A 17,667-nucleotide genomic window follows, 5' to 3' on the forward strand; every position below is an offset into this window, starting at 1 on the left:
ACTTCCTTCCCTTCCTTGGTCGCTTCCTTGGCCACTTCCTTCACCTTTGCCTTGCCCTTCTTGGGCTTCATGAAGCAGAAACACGAGCAGCATGGGCACTGGAACAAGAACTTCATCGCTAGCTTTTGCCTTCCCTCACACCTTCAAATTTTTCCAAAACACCTTAGCTATAAAAATATTTTTTTTTAAAGTTCGACTTTGCTCTCTCTTTTTATCTTCTTTCTTATCTAATAATGTTGTACATTTTCTTACCTTTATTAATTCATCGGATTCCATTTCAGTCTCTATCAATAGAGAAAGGTGCTTCCGTAATAATGCCAGCTTTAGAGTGTGAGGAAAGGATGGTGGGGCTACCCAAGTTGAACATTTAAGTTTATACGTACATTGCTCCTTTAAATGTGGGTCATGTACATAACAAAAGAGGGGCTCCTTTTGATTTCTTCTGTCTCACACAAGCTGTCAAGCAATAGAGAAGGAAGAAATCACGTTATATGTCTTTTCCATTTTCTATCGCTACATTACCAAGGAATGATTTGCATTTTTGTTTTTGGTATAAGAACATTTACATTTAAAACTTTTAGTTTATGGGTGTGTAATACTAAAACATATCTTCGAGAGACCATAATATTTAGCCGTCCAATGTGGAAGCAACACTTCATAGCTAGATCAATTAGATGGTTATTTTAACAATGCTATGATTGAAAGTTGGGGGTAATTCTTTTGTTTTTAAATTCATTATCTATTGTCGTTTTTTGGAAAAAGGTAGAACCTCAATAGATTGCAAGCCAGCCCCACTTTTGTATTGTGGTTGGACCATTTGTCCTTCTTTAGGATAAAAGTTGAAGGAGCCATGTGATATCAATCTACCAGATTCGTTATGGTGCACCATTTTCAATTCACTTTGCTGAAGAGTCACGTTTGGTTGTGACGTGTGATTATGAATTTTGAGGTAAATACGGTTAAAGACAAAATTTATTATTATATTAGACAAAATTTATGTACAATACTTTAGGTGCTGTTTTTTATATTTTCCTCTCAAGATTCAATCATGTGACTACTTAAGGCCAATCATCTAAGGAATCCTATCTCTGTCCTCTTCCTTTGAGATGTGGAAAGTCAAGCACCAGAAAAGGGATTACAACAAAGTGGCTCATGAGTTAGCCAAATTGGCTAGAGAGTCCAGGACATCACAGACCTAGAATGATATGGAGCCTCCAATGCTTTATCACCTCTGCCAAATTGATAGGGCTAAATGTTAGAAGAATTTTTTTTGTATTCTGCCCTTCTCTATTGTACTTCAATTTCTGAAGTGTTTTATTGAAATCAAGATAAGTTTCACCTTCCAAAAAAAAAAAAAATATATATATATATATATATATTCATTCTTATTCCATGAGAAAAAATCCACGTAGCAAAATTTTAAGAGAGAAACATAAAAATTAACACTTAAGTACTATATCTAAGTCTTGTCCATTTATATTATACCGTGTAATATCGTAAAGAATACTTTTATATAGAAGTGTTGTACAGATAATAGGGGTGCGGTAAATGTTAGGTTTTAGATCCCTGTAAACTAGATTATTTAACCTAATTAATTAACCAAGTTGATTATTAGGTTTATTTTCAGATCTAGTTTAACACAATAAAATCATATCATGCAAAGTAGCAGAAAATAACATAACGATATGATGACCCAGAAAAACTAAACCGGTAAAAAATCTTGGGAGGATTTTACCTAGCTATCCTCAAGGTAAAAGGCAAATCCACTAGAAAGAATTGAAGTTTACAATAAAATTTAGACTACTAACATCCTATTGCTACTACATGTAGAACTTACTGACATGACCACGTGCAAGCTCTGAATCCGCGGACTACATCTTTCTTTGACCTTTGCAACACAAGCACTCACACTTGTGACTTTAAGACTCCACTCAAAGGTTTAGCAACATTTATAACTCCAAGACCACCCTTGAAGGTTTAGATCTTCAACTATTGTTGATCTTGATGCAACAACTTCAAATCTATTGGATCTTTAGATTTTTCAAGGAATAACACCGATAGAAGTTATAAGAGAGCTTTTTGAGTACAAAACCCTAGATACAAAGGAAGCACACTCTTCTCTCTCTCAAAAACCTTATAAAAACGTGCTAAGGGTTTACTTTAATATACTAGAAGAAGTAGACCTAAAACCCTAATCCTTAATGGGCTTGAACTGCTGTTTGGACCAACTTAAAATTAAAAAACCTGTGTTTCGATCGGTCGAGCCTGTTTCTCGATCGATTGAACCAGACAAATTCTAAAATCTTTTTTTCTGCAGCTTACTTGTTCTTGAATCTTGACTTGAATCACCTTGATCATGGTCTAATAATACTTATAGACTCTAGGATCTATATCTAGACAAGTTTTTGTTCACGATTTGTCAATTGTTCTAAACTTTTAGAACCTATCAGTAAGTACAATGGACTTGAAGTTCATTGGGCATGTATTCTAATATATACAAAGGAAAAACCAAGTTAGTGACTTCTACAAGGTTGCTAACTTCGTTATAAGATTTATGTATTATCGTATTATACTACATAATATTGTCAGGATTGCTTTTATATAAAGAAAAATTTTGGTGCCATAAACTAGTGTACAACTTTGCTCACAACTCACCCATGTGGCGAGTTGTGGTTGGTGGAAGGGTGACCCACCATCAGCCCTCCACCAATTACAACTCACCATATAGGCGAGTTGTGGACAAAATTGTGCACTAATTGGTGGAGGGGTGATGGTGAGTCACCCTTCCACCAACCACAACTCACCACATGGGCGAGTTGTGGACAAAATTGTGCACTAGTTTGTGACACCAGAACTTCTCTTATATAAGAGTTTTGTACAAGCAATAATAGTGCAATACAAGTTTAAGTACAGTAGACCTAAATTCCGTTAGGCTTGTATTCTAAAATATATGAAGGGAGATTTTAGAAATATACTCAATTTATATTTTGTTTTTATATATAGCTTAAATCTCTCAATCAAATTCAACTCTAATAGTATATTAACAAAATAATTGTTAGAATAGACACTTAATGCGCTTAGGCCCAATGCACTAATGTAATAGGTTTTCTTGAAGTTCACTTATATTGCTTGTACAACACACCTATCCTATCTATATAAGTAGACTGTCACTTGTATATTTTTTGCACATTTTTATACATTCAAACTTTATCACTAAGTTTTGCCCTTTAGATAAATCTACATAGTGCACTTAATTCCTTAAGTAAATCATGTTGCACAAACCTAATGTTGACAACTGAATCCCTATACTCATACCTAAAGCAGCATTATCAATATTGAGATATTACCTAATTTAAATAGGTAATGGTTTAGATCCCAAATTTTAAATTATGACTAAGTCAATTAAGGGTCCGTTTAGATACAGCTGAAAACTGAAAACACTGTAGCAAAATAATTTTTAAATGTGTGAATAATGCCATGGGACCCATTTTTAATGAAAAATTTGCTAAAAAAGAGGTTTGTGGATCCCGTGAATTGTTCACGAGACCCACTGAACAACACTGAAATGCGCCTCTCAATGAAAAAAAAAAAAAAAACCGAAACGCAAACGCACTACATTTCAGCAGTGTCCAAACGGATACTAAGGTTAATCTATCAATTAAAGCCAAGTGCACGTGATTAAGCAATTCGACTAAGCATGAATACCAACAGTTGCATAGATAAGCATATAAGCAAATTAAATAAGCTATAAAGAAGTAAGTAAAGCGAAGCAAACCACATGAAAACACCAGGTGTGTTTTCAAAGAGGAAAACCAAAGTAAAAAATCTCTTTCCGGCACCACCGTTGAAATGATTTACTAGTCCGAGAAGCAAACCACACAAAACCCTCCAAACCTAATGCTATCTATATACTCAAGCCCTCCAAACTCTTGCTCACAACTGATTCCATTCTTCAATCTAGCTATTGGCTGCTGTAACCTAGTCCGATTGCACATTCAAGCCTCCAAGGCTGAAAATTGGCAAGCTCCAATGGTTCCCAAACAATCCAATTCCCTCACAACACTCAATAGATGGTGATAATTGTGATTGGGATAATCTCCTCCCAAGGTTTGGCTATGGTGAGAGGGAAAGTGTAGAGAATTGATAATGTTTGGCTCTCTCAACAATGGATACAATTCTCTCAACTCTCAGGTGGGTGCATAGAGTTATATTTGTGGGAAATGAAAGTATTTATAGTGGGTAGGGGAAAGGTACGACAAGTGATCTGTCTAAATTTTTCTCCGGTTCAATTCTCAGTTGCACATCAATAACAACATCTAGAACACAAGTCCAACCCAATTACAAATAAAGCCTACAAATACAAAGAATTTAAGCTTGAATTACAAAGAAATTGATAAGGAATAAAATTAACACAAATACAAGAAATTTACAACTTAACAAATAAAATATAAAAAAAAAAAATCAATTTTTTTTTAATACCAGAATATGAAAAAGAATATGCATATCATTCCCAAAAGACGAAATACAGCTTTACTAAAGTTTACTATTATCATGATTCATGAGGTTCTCACATTTCTATTCTCCCAACACTTTCCATCCACCCAATTTGTAGTCCTCACAACAAAACAGAGCCAAGTGTCCATGGCTTTCAAATCTTCCATGAACATCACATGGAATTGTAGATAGCTAATTGTTTAGTTTTGTGTTGATCTGTTACTATAATCTGTTTTATGACCAGTTATTGACTTTGTTTGTTGTTTGTTCTTCTTGATTATAGTATCTATGGCGAGCCTAGGACACAGCTGTATTCCTTCTTTTGCAATCAGGGATTTAGACAATAACAGAGGTAAACAAAGCAGGGATTTTTTTTCTTTTTTTTCTTTTCTAAAAAAGATTTAGTAAAAAAGAGAACCACTACTTAGGACCCAGCCCATCCAAGTCCTCAATTGAAAGTGGGGGATGGGAAAGGAGATAGATAGAAGTGGCCCCCCAATATGATACATTATAAACAAAAGAATTTATCTTATCTCTGAGACCCATTATGAATCCCACCGTTCGAGTCTTTGAGACAAACCAAAATGGTTGTAGGAGTACCATTTTCTATTTCTTTTTTTAAATGGTTGTAGGAGTAGCATTGCTCTAAACCAAAAGGAATCTAAAACATTATGTAATATGGACAGAGAAGCAGTGGTTAAGAGGTCCATTATTTGATATGCCACATGACTAAGAGCCCAAATTGTCCTGGAATGAGTAGGCATACTGATACTTATCCGCAGGAATCTGTCACCCAATCAACTTGACTAAGGTAAGCCATGGACAGACACCGAGAACTTTATCATTCTCAAAATGAGAACTGCTCAAAGTCGAGGTGATGGTTTACGGTAGTCATACACCCCAATACCACGTTTTCTTCCAAGTCGACCTGCATCAACATATTGCACAAGAAGAGGACAGGGAGCATATTTACCGTCCCCAAGACCAGCATGAAGAACTTTCATTATTGACAAGCAGACATCCAAACCGATGAAATCTGCAAGCTGCAGAGGACCCATTGGATGGTTTGTTCCTAGCTTCATACCAGTATCAATGTCTTCCTTTGTTGCTACACCAGTATAGAGAGTGAAAAATGCCTCGTTTATCATCGGCATTAGGATCCGGTTTACAATGAAGCCAGAATAATCCTGAGAGCATATAACTGTCTTGCCAAACCTGCAATATTCACAATCACCAGACAATTATCAACAGAACAAGACTATGATAATCTATTACCATTAATAAATATCTATTTACATTTATAAACAACCCACTCCTTCTAGGGGAAAAATAAATATGCTTTGAATAGGAGGGGAAAAAAGAGGGTTATTAACCTAGTAGGCAGAGCTACATAAAAACATAGGAAAGAAGGGACATATGCCACAATTGAATTATTTTTATTGTTAATTCACAGAGAATTTTTAGCAGCCATATCAGGTGAGCAGATGCATGCACATGAACATGCTCACCATGCCAGAATTTGTTGTGTGTGTGAGAGAGAGAGAGAGAGAGATTAAAGTTTTCTGTATTACTTAGGTAGGCAGGACCAAGGTCAGTTGACCCTATGGGAATTAGGGGCAGCTGGAGAAGACGGTCTGCTAGGGGAACAAAAATAATAATATTTTTTGCATTACATGAAATTTCGGTCAATCACCTCTTGGCCAAGGTTTTTGTTGCATTAAATGTTTCATCTGATGTGTCTGCACCCCGCACAATCTCAACCAGTTTCATAATAGGAGGAGGATTCATGAAATGCATGCCAATCACCTGCAAAGGCAATAATATGTTGATTTGAGCTAATCAGATTTCTCGTGTAGCAAAATAAGTATAAACATTTAAAGAAAGAGAGCACTCTGCTTGAACTTAAGCAAGTCAATTATTATCAGATATTTAATCATAATTCAGGCCAAGGAAAGATATTCTGAGCATAACCTGGCGGGGTCTGCTAGTCACAGATGCTAGACGAGTAATGGAGATGGAACTTGTATTAGATGCCAAAATGGCCGAACTTTTTGCAATTTTATCTAGTTCAAGAAATAACTTCTTTTTCACATCTTCAGATTCCACAATAGCTTCAATGATAACATCAGCTGAACAAAGCTCTTCCAAGTTTGTTGTACACTGCAATCGTCCCAAGGCACTAGTACCTGCTGCCTGTTAAGTAGAATCAAAATGTTTTTTTTATTGATGAATAGAATTGAAAAATCTTTTGCTAACATTTTTTTTTTGGGGTTCAAACCACTATGCCGAATCACCACAAGAAGTGCTGGAACCACTTGATATCCCTCAATCCCCACAAATTTTGTTATTAACTATTAACAAGTTTTGTCAAAATTGTAATTTCTTAACAGCATAAACTTGCATGAATCTACAACCAACCATTGGAACTTCCCCCTTTTTGTTTTATCATATAACGTGATTCTGTCCTTACAATCTTGTAAAATGCAAAGACAGCTGAGCCAGGAAGATGGTTTAATCCCTATAATCCTACAAGAAACAAGCTAAATGGGATTTGCAATCTAAACGAGAGGAAGGTAGGGTTGGGTGCAGCATCCATATTGGTAAAACATCAAGGGTTTGCAAGGAAGTCACTGCCACAATGCAACCTCAAACTCAATTTGTCAGCAAAATGGTCTATTCTAATAGTTTCAAACAGAAAATAAAACTAAGTCCCTAAATTAAATAAGATCAAATAAATCAATTAGACCCAACTGGCAGCAGGCGTCCATCGTCCAACCATGTGATGGGGACCTGCATTTGGTATCCCAACAGAAAATACAATGAAAAATTTTTCTTTTCCTTAAAAATTTTTGGCTCCAAGGGAAGGGTGGGAAGTAAAATGAGCAAGTTCTAAAGAATAATTCCCGTGAATCCATATATTATCATATTTGGCGCGCGCGCGCGCGCGCACACACACACACACACATATATATATATATATATATATATATATATATATATATATATATATATATATATTTTTGGGCACAGCTTGTATCCAGTGTAGTAACGTTGACACATGTCCAAAACTAGACACATGTCCGAACCCAATGTGTCCAATGGCAGTAACGTTAACCCTTTTTTTTTAATAACTGACGAGGGCCTGGCACATCCTCTACAGTTAAATGTGCAAGTAAGCTTACATTTATTATCCTCTATAGTACTACAGGACTGCCCCAAACTAATTTGGAACAAAAGTGACTCAAAGTCAAGGAACACTCACTTGTACTTTTAAACCGGATGTCGTGTTTACTGAATCTCTTAAAGAAGCTCATACATGGTCAGGTTCATCAACCATATAAAGGAACTAAGGTCAGGATTCTAAGTTCCACTGGCACTAAGCCAGTAAACATTTCCAAAAAGCCCTGGTGAAATTTCAGTATCAAGTAAATGCTACTATGCTTTCTAGTAAACGTACAATCAGCAACAGCAAATGACCCCAACAAAATTTTGAATCATTGAACTCCATTCAGCACGACCCAAATTCAGAAACGCATGAGCAGCCTAGTTTCCATGTGGACTCAACTCATGCCCATTAATTATTATATTAATAACCCTAAAAATCTATTGTCCTAAGGTTTTTTTTTTTTTTTTTTTTTCACAAATTATTCATTTCCACCTTGATTTTGAAATTTAAGCATACAATTGTTATAAACTATTAATACTGTGTAATATTGACTGAGATCAATTAAGCATTTAAATCGGGCAAGATTTTATTTTATTGAAAAAAAATTTTCTTACATCGGAATTTAGAGAGAGAGAGAGAGAGAGAACCCGAGAGAGTTGGGCTTTAGAGACTAAGCGTTGGATAGAGGAAGTGATGGATTTGGAGGCTCTGGAAAGAGCAAGAGGATCAGAGTCAATAAGCCAAACGTCGAGGCCGTGGACGGCGCCGAGCTGGGCTATTCCGGAGCCCATTTGACCGCTGCCCACCACTCCCATGCTCTTCATCTCCGCCATATCGATTTGTTATTGTATAGGATAAGAATAAATACGAAAATGCGTCTTGAACTACCCAACTAGAGCAACTAGGCCACTACCCACTAGTGCGTCTATTAATTGTCGTGAGGGAAAATTTTTAGATAAAGGTGAACTTTATCGTAAATTTAACGAATGAACTTTATTATGAATATGAGATAACATCATTTTTGGTGATCCAAAGAATTAATTGTCCATACGTGTCCATAATTCATATATTGATAGAGCTTGTTTGTTTTGTACCATTTTTTTCCCCTTATTTTGTTTCTTTTCTTTGTGGGTAATTTTTAGATACTATTAATAGTGTCTGCTCATCTAGATTTTTGTAAGTAGTGTAAATAGAGATTGAAAACTTAAAAGTTAAATAAAATAAATTTATTGTATTTTTTCGCATCAAGGAGTGGTACTTGAAAAATAGCAACTTTTTTTTTTTAGCCATAAACAAGCTAAACAGGATTCTCAGTAATGATAGAAAAAGTTAATTGAAGCTTATAATAACTTTTTCTTTTTCTTTTTTTTTCCTTAGAGAACTACTCGCAAATAGTGCACATAATACGCTATACACCAGCTTAAACGTCATTCCCAAATGCACACTATGTTGACAACAAAATGGTGAATTTGAACCAAAAGAATAAGATTTTTACCAATTTAGCTAATTGATACCCTTTGAAAAGTAGTTCAAAAACAATTTTACGTCGCTAGAACTTTTTAGTAATTTAAAATAATTTTATTAATATTTTAATAATATATTGTAATTGTTTTTTAAAATAATAAAAATGGCTCAATGTGTCTAAACATAAGTAGTATTGTACAAGTTGTAGGCATAAAATCACCACATGACTCATTTTATGCATATTAAAACTATTAATATGTTATACTTTAACTAAAACTCTTTGTTTCTTTAAAAAATACTAAAACTAAAACTCTACTGTCAATATTTAAATAAATACTATTCCCATGAAAAAGACTTGAGAGTTTAGAAGTATTTAAAAGTGTTTTTACTATTTATTTTAAATTTTGTTTTATCTATTTTAATCTTTAGTATTTCATAATACCTTAGATTACAGTAGAAGAGTAATTCTTAGATACTTTTGGAACACAATGAATAATGTTTCTTCCTCTTACATTTAAGGTAAAATTCACTCATTAAATTTATGGTAGGTCCACCATGAATGTAAGAGGAGAAAGTACTATTCCATTATACTTCGAGAGTACCTAAAAATTTCCCTCATTCGAATATTGCCACATCATATTTCCTTTATACAAACACAATCATAATATTAGTATCATATTGCCCAAATTTATGCCTCATTATAAGGATGAAATTAATGAATCTAGGCTAACAAATTCTTAAATCTTTTACTCCCACCTTGTACCTTTAAAAAAAAAAAAAACTAATTTGTAATTAATATATTAAAAAGAGAAAGAAATTGAAACTTGGCTATCGTATGGCAATTGGGTGGGGTGTGGGGGATTTGGTTCGGGTATAAAATTACCCATTTACCTATTTAGAATTTATTTAAATATCTTTAAAATACCAATTATCCATCTAACCCACCCATTTAACCCATTAAAAAAAATTGGTTCTAAAAAAAAGTTTTAAGAAATCAAAGACTTGAAATTTCCTGTCATCTTTCTCTACTTTCTTAGCATCCAAGAAAAATTTAAAGAAAATCAAAAACATAAAAATTTCTCAATCTCATGCTAAAAAAATAATAATAATAATCAAAGTCTAACACAAATATATAAATCAAATAATGGTTTTGAGAGAAACAATAGTTGTAATAATCTTTGCCCAAAAAAACCAAAATTAACATGAAAACCAAAGTTTTGAATACCATTTTGGTGCTCATTCCAATTTATTCATTGGTACAGAATATTTTGATACTAGTCTATTTTAATGTATCATTTCAAAATTGCCATATATATATAAATAGTTTATACCATTTTTTTATATTGGAAACTTAGAACTTTATTCAGAAAAAGAATATGCAAGTACATCATGTGAAAGAGCTTGCTCAAGAAAGTAAGGATTCTCTTCCATCCAGACAAGAAAATCATTTATGCCTATAGCATATTTAGCTAATAAATAGGCTGGTCTATTGTCCTGCCTTTTAACATGAGAAAATTCAATCCGCCGAAACTCCCTGCATAGATTCATCATCCCCAACACAACCGAAGCTACTGATGAAGGCGGTAAGGATGCTTCACAAAGAGCATTGTATATAACCAATGAGTCTCCTTCTAAAATAACATCTTGGATACCAATGTACTTTGCAAGGAGCAAGCCAACTTCAAATGCTTTAGCCTCTGCCTCCAACGCACTTAATGGAACCAAAACCTTCTTACACATCGCTGCTTCCACTCTTCCTCTATCATCCCTAATTATAACACCCAATCCCGCTACCTTCTAAGATGCAAACACAGCCCCATTGACGTTAATCTTAAACCAATTTGCCCGAGGAGGTAGTCAAGACATAGCCCTCTCAGCCACCACCGATGTAGACTGCTCCTCCTCAATCGCTGACCAAAACTCCTCCATGAATTATGTCACCCACCTCACCACATTCTTGCCATCCTTCCTCGCACCACCAAGTCTGATTTCATTTCGATTAAACCACAATGCCCACGATATAGTGACCATCCTAGCAACCTTCTCCTCCTCAACCCAATCAATGATTATCATCTTCCATAACAAATCTATGAAGGAGAAACACTCGGACTGATCAGACAAACCCACCAGTTTTGAGCATGACCACGCCTCCTGTGCCTTAGTGCAATCCCATAGCTCATGATTTGCGGACTCAGCCTTCAACCCGCACACATCACCGGTGTTATCCATCACCACCTTCCTTCTAGCAAGATTGACCTTTGTAGGAAATGCCTCATGGCAAGCTCTCCACACAAAATGTCGTGTCTTATGTGGTACAGGTAAACTCCAAACTTGCTTCCAAAATCTCCTAACTAGACTTGTGTCTGAACTATCACCCCTATTGGCAGCTTAGGAAAGATTCACAGCTAAAGAATAGGTGCTAAGCACACTGAACTAGCCATTAGAAGAATCACCCAGATCAGTCTATCCTCAGGGAACCGAGAGCTTAGAGGAATGCTCTTTATTGTTTCAGCTTCATGAGACAAGAACAAAGCATCAATGACCATGGACTTCCAACTGGCGTTTGCTGAATCAATCAACTCACTTACATAAGTGCCAGCATGAAAAAAAGTATTTAGAGACACCACCTTGTATGTGGAAGATAATGGTAACCATTTGTCCTCCCATACCAGGACTCGTTCCCCATTCCCTACCCTCCACCGTAAACCCTCCTTCACCACATGTTGCGCAACCATGATACTTCGCCAAGTGTAAGAAGGATTACTACTAATTTTAGCTTCAAAAAAATCACACCGTGGGAAATACTTTGCCTTTAAGATCTTGTACATCAGTGAGTTTTGACCACTTTGAAGTCTCCAACCTTGTTTTGCAAGAAGAGCCAAGTTAAATTGTTGTAGCTTTTTAAAACCCATACCTCCATTAGCTTTCGGTTCACACATCTTCTCCCAACTAAGCCATGCTATCTTCTTTTCATTTTTCCTTTGTCCCTACTAGAAATTGCGAGTCATACTCGTCAGATCCTTACAAAGGGCATCCAGTATTTTGAAACAACTCATGGTGTATGTCAGGATATCTTAAGCCACTGCTTTTATAAGAATCTCCTTACCAGCCTTAGACATAATTTTCTCCTTCAAACCTTCCAACTTCTTACCCACCTTGTCCTTAATGGCATTAAAAGTGCTCCTTTTGTTTATACCCACAAGAGACGGTAAACCAAGATACTTCTCATGCTGTATAATAACTTGGGTATCAAACCTTCATTTTATCTCCTCTTGGACTTCATTTGATGTGTTGCTACTAAAAAACAATGATGTTTTGGCTCAGTTTAATTGTTGACCAGAAGCTTTCTCATAGACTTCTAAAATTCTTTGCAAAAACTTACAATTAACTAATGTAGCCTTGCAAAAGATTAGGTTGTCATCTGCAAAAAATAGGTGAGAGAACTTTGGACCACCACGACAAATAGCAACACCCTCCAAAAGGCCACTATCCACTAATGATTTAATTAAAGCTGAAAGACCTTCTGCACCAAAACAAAAACCAAAAAAAAAAAAAAAAAAGAAGAAGAAGATAAGGAGATAGGGGGCCACCTTGCCAGATACCCCTAGATGGAATAATATGGCCTCTAGGACGCCCATTAATATTAATGGCATAAGTAATAGTAGTAACACACCGCATAATCAACCTTCTCCACTGCTCCACAAAGCCCAAATTCTCCATAATTTTGTCCAGACAAGTCCACTCCATCCTATCATAGGTCTTGCTCATATAAATTTTGAGCGTCATTTTCCCAATCTTCCCTCCCTTTCTCTGGCTAATATATTGCATAGTCTCAAAGTAACTATCACATTATCAGTGATTAACTGTCCATGTACAAAAGCACTTTGGGTATCACTAATAATAGAGGTTAAAATCTTCTTAAGCCTATTAGCAATAGCCTTAGAGGCCATTTTATAAACAACATTACATAAACCAATAGACTTATAATCAGTCACCATCTTTGGTTCTTTAACTTTTGGAATAAGCACAATATTAGTATCATTAAAATTGGGAGGAAAAATGCTAGAATTAAGGAAATTGAGCACCGTTTTAGTTACCACCTCACCACTTGTAGACCAAAAATGCTAAAAGAAAAGAGGAGGCATCCCATCAAGACTAGGCGCCTTCAAAGGGTACATTTGCTTAAGTGCCAATCTGACTTCATCTTCTATAAAAGGTTTTATCAACATCTGATTCATTGAATGAGTGACCTTCGGCTGAATGGCATGGAGAAGCTCTGAAAAATTTGTAGGGTTGCTAGATGTGAAAAGATTATTGTGATACTCCACCACAACCTCCTCAATCTTACCATCCTCCTCTTGCCAAACTCCATTAGAGTCCAACAGCCCTCCTATCAAGTTCTTCTTCTGCCTAGATGAAGCTTTAGCATGAAAAAAAAACTTGTATTTCTATCACCTCCTTGAAACCAATTCAGCCTAGCCCATGGTCTCCACATCATGTCTTCCTTTTCCAACCAACAATTCAATTAAGCTTTGGTGCATTTTAAAGCCTGAACCAGCTCCGATGTTGAAGGTTGAAGGTCCAGCCACTGAAGTCTTGATTGCAAGTCCAATATAGTCCTTCCCACATGGACGTAGACAGATTTATTCCAAGCCTCTAATCTGTCACAACAACTCTTTAGACAACAACTCAACTCCTAACCCAAAGATGTAGCTAAGCCTTCATCCAAAGCAGACCGCACAACTTCCTCACAGCTTAACTCCCTCAGCCACATAGATTCAAACCTTAAACTTCTCTTCACCCTCTTTCTTTTGGAACCAGCCACCATACGAAAAAGTAGCATGGAATGATCAGAAGCCGAGGTGGACTTATGGTACAATTTAGCAGCTGCAAATAAATCTAACCACTCCGATGTAGCCAAAGTTTGATCCAATCTTTCTCTAATTTGTGTGCCATCTGCCCTTTGATAAATCCAAGTCAACTTCGGCCCTACAAAACCAATATCTCTTAGGTCACAGAAATTAGCTTCAACAAAATTGTCCATCTGTTGTCTTGGTCGCCCACCACCTCCTTCCTTTTCTGATAAACTAGTTAGCTCATTAAAATCCCTAATAGCTAACCATGGACGAGCCGCCACTCCCTTCAAGTGTTTAAGCTTCGCCCAAAACTCTGATCGCCTAGCTATTTCAGGATTACCATAGAAGCCAGTCAAATGCCACCCACCCAAACTCGAACCCCCAGACACCAACACATCAATATGATTCAGAGAATATGTTAAGAGCTCTATTTTAATTTCATCTTTCCACAATAAAGCTAAACCCCCGCTCCTTCCATTACTTGGCACAACCCAACTCTGTTTCATATTAAACTCTTCCTTAACCTTGTCCATCCATTCCTTACTTGATTTAGTCTCCATCAAAAAGATGATAATGGGATTTTCCTTCTTAATAGCCTTTTTCCAAGGGTTTCATTGTCCGGAGGTTCCCAAACCCCCAACAGTTCCAACTTAGGAGACTCATTGGTCCTGGTGGGGTTGCCCAATAACCTCCACCGATCCTAATTGTGTTTCCAAGATGACACTAAGAGAGTTTACTTTCTCATCCACCTTCATTCTTTTTTCCCTACCTTCCTCTGATTCAACATGCATGCAACCAACACCTCCCTTCCTTTTTGAACCACTCTCCACATTGGTGACGATCTCATTACTATGAATAGAAATTCTTCCCTTAACTCTCTGCCCTCTTCTTTTTCTTGGACTCTTCTTAACAGCCCTTGCATGTTCCACCTGTTTATTATGTGTTCCCCCTTTGGTACGTAGCGTGCTCTTTAGTTTAGTATTCGTTGTGGTCCTCTCTTTACTACCCCCTTTAGCCACACCATTAGAATCCCAACCCAAATTAAAATCCACCTCTGCATGACTTATGGTGCATGGAGTACCCGAAGTCAAAGTTCCAATATTCTCCAAAACCTGCATACTCAACTCCATGCCTTCCTCCCTTATAGTAATAGCCACGCCTAAAATCTTATTACCCTTCCTAACCGGCGAGATATGACGATTACCTCCATTTGAATTGGAGTTTCTATGATCATATTGGATAGCCTTATCAATATCTCTAATGATTTCCTCAAAATCCAAGACTCTATTCAAACTCCCCTTACCCTTAGGTGCATGCAAGTCCCCCTCAGCCACCATCATATTGCCATACAGTTTCGCCTCCATTGTGCTCCCACCACCCTAATTACAGTCCAGAACCACCACTAATCCTTCGTCCTCTGTTAAGCCTTAAACAGACCTCGTATGATCCCTCACGGCTACACCAACACTATCTTGTCCCGAACTACTCGACTGCGTGCGTGACACCTCATAGCCTTGAACCTCAACTATTGTTTTCCTAGCCGGGTTGAATTGGGGTGCTCGGATCCAAGGACCAAACTACTGCTCCTCCAACGTTAAGGTTCCTTTGCTACTAAGCCATAAGATGCAATCTTTATCGTCATGAGAGACTTGCCCACACCAATAACAGATGTTCGGCAAGTCTTCGTACATAAAAGACACCCAATCATTCCCCTGTCGATCCCATGTAATCTTCCTCCCCTTGCATAAAGGTTTCATGATATCCACCTCGACTCGAACTCTCATAAAATTACCCCCTCGCATCTCCCCACATCCTTTGGCTTGACAACAACCCCAATTGTTTCCCCAATACTTGTGGCTGCCTCAACCTTTAAAAGCGCAAAAGGAAGGTTATGGATTTGAACCAAGAATGTCGTCTTCTCAAAACAAAGATTCTGAACTGGTATTGAACCATCATACCTTAAAAAAACAACCAGATGGTGATCAAAAGCCCACAACTCACCTTGGAGAACCTTCTCCACATCAACTTCCAGTTCGAATGTAATTAATGCAATATTATTACCCCCGTCACTCACCTCAAAGCTTGCCCGAGTTCGCCAAATCGGAAGGAAAGTTCTTTTCACTACTTCAATATTAATGGACCTCCTCATGAAAAACTTTGCCGCAAGAACAAAGCTCAAGTTCTTCTTGTTTCTTGAAAGGTCCATGTTCTTCCCTTCGCTTTCCGATAGTGATAAGCGCTTCCATCTATTTGCTAAGTTCTCCATACCTGTGTTCATGAAACCTCCCATAGAATTGCGTACACAAACAAAAAACAAACCCACTACCCTACTAGTAGCGGGGTACTAAAGGGGACTCAACCTTCTTCTCCAAAAAAGAAGGGAAACCCTAATGCTACCGTAGGGAAAGTAGGGAACCCTAGCCGCCTATAGAGAGCTTATCAATTTGGATTTAGTTTATACCATATTATTATAAAATTAATTGATAATTACTACATATATTACATTTAAAATATATACTCAAATAAACAAAAATAAATAAATAGATGATGAGAAATGGAGGAACCACAAATCTGTTTTAAACAAGATTCAATGTCCAAATCTTTTTTTTTTTTTTTTTAAATTTCCAAACCTTAGCTTTACCTTTGACATTTGACCTTTCTAGTTCCACAAGTACGTCTCTTTCTCATCTTCTTTTTTGTTTTTCCCTAAAGAGTATCGCCCCTCTCTTCTCTTCATCCCTAATTTTCTAAGCAATGTTCACGACTTTTCTCTCTTCTACAATCTTCAACCACTTTTCACTTACAATGTACAAGTTCATTTGTGCTTTTATTTTTACATTTTTTTAGGTATAGTTGTACACTTGCATTGCTATAGGTTGGTTTCTTTTGAGAGAGTGAGAAAGAGTAGATCAGGTTATGCCTTTAGAGTCATAAACCTAATGAGAATAAATATGAAATTCTTAGATCTGTGAGATGCAAAAATAGAGAAAAATATACGCCAAAAAAAATAATCACACACAAGACCGTATTTACGTGATTCGGCAATTTGTCTACGTTCACGAAGTTGCAAGGATTTCACTATTCTCAAGGGGAAAATACAAAATGCAGCAGTATAGTTTTCTCTCTCAAAACAACATAAAACCCTAATCTCCAAATCAATAGTTTTTATATCCTACACACAAGACTCACAATGGGCTACAGCTTGGGCGTATCAGCCCAAGCCTCCGCTTCATGAATTAAGCCTCAAAAAATATCCCATTAAAAACCGTGACAATATTATTTCGGGTCAGATCATAATCCGAATAAAAAACAATTAGGCTCCATAAAAGCCCAACAAGACCTAGCAAACAATGTGTCTATTTTAGGTTTAGGATTGAAAAAATAAATAAATAGAGACGAAAACCAATATCATTACCAAGCAAAAACTAAATTTCAGCCAAAATTTACCCAAAATCAAGCCAACCCTGAACTAGCCAAAATTTAATACATGGTGGAATGCATGGTATTATCGTTCCAATTTGCATGCCGGTACAAGAAAATTTCAGTAGGAACTGAATGAAATTCATAAAGCTAATGAAAACTACTTAAGATGATGAATATTTCCTCCATACCATTTCATCTATTTTCTTTTCCTACACCAAAGCTTTCTCTACAATCAAACAAGGCTTTAACCAAAAATAAAAAATA

At 36.5% G+C, this 17,667-nt stretch overlaps 3 protein-coding genes across 4 annotated transcripts; all 3 read right to left on the reverse strand.

The window, feature by feature from the left end:
• Positions 1 to 4,946: 4,946 nt before the first annotated feature.
• On the reverse strand, positions 4,947 to 8,690 carry LOC142640767 (uncharacterized). 2 transcript variants are annotated; one of them, XM_075815019.1, is made up of 4 exons: positions 8,275 to 8,690; positions 6,466 to 6,687; positions 6,188 to 6,300; positions 4,947 to 5,709 (listed from the first exon to the last, which is right to left on the reverse strand). In XM_075815019.1, exons 1-4 carry the CDS (start codon positions 8,491 to 8,493, stop codon positions 5,358 to 5,360), a joined length of 906 nt encoding a protein of 301 aa, XP_075671134.1. In that variant the 5' UTR covers positions 8,494 to 8,690; the 3' UTR covers positions 4,947 to 5,357. The 2 variants fall into 2 exon arrangements, with proteins under 2 accessions (XP_075671134.1, XP_075671135.1); XM_075815020.1 differs by having other exon boundaries at positions 8,308 to 8,597.
• Positions 8,691 to 10,483: 1,793 nt separating this feature from the next.
• Positions 10,484 to 11,859, reverse strand: LOC142639648 (uncharacterized). The gene is made up of 3 exons (XM_075813796.1): positions 11,552 to 11,859; positions 11,075 to 11,501; positions 10,484 to 10,921 (listed from the first exon to the last, which is right to left on the reverse strand). The coding sequence occupies exons 1-3, from the start codon at positions 11,857 to 11,859 to the stop codon at positions 10,484 to 10,486; spliced, it is 1,173 nt and encodes a 390-aa protein (XP_075669911.1).
• A 1,389-nt stretch (positions 11,860 to 13,248) lies between these two features.
• Positions 13,249 to 14,540, reverse strand: LOC142639649 (uncharacterized). The gene is made up of 2 exons (XM_075813798.1): positions 13,826 to 14,540; positions 13,249 to 13,544 (listed from the first exon to the last, which is right to left on the reverse strand). The coding sequence occupies exons 1-2, from the start codon at positions 14,538 to 14,540 to the stop codon at positions 13,249 to 13,251; spliced, it is 1,011 nt and encodes a 336-aa protein (XP_075669913.1).
• Between the last annotated feature and the right edge of the window lie 3,127 nt (positions 14,541 to 17,667).

This window comes from Castanea sativa, chromosome 6, assembly GCF_040712315.1.
Source record: "Castanea sativa cultivar Marrone di Chiusa Pesio chromosome 6, ASM4071231v1".
Classification (NCBI taxonomy): Eukaryota; Viridiplantae; Streptophyta; class Magnoliopsida; order Fagales; family Fagaceae; genus Castanea; species Castanea sativa.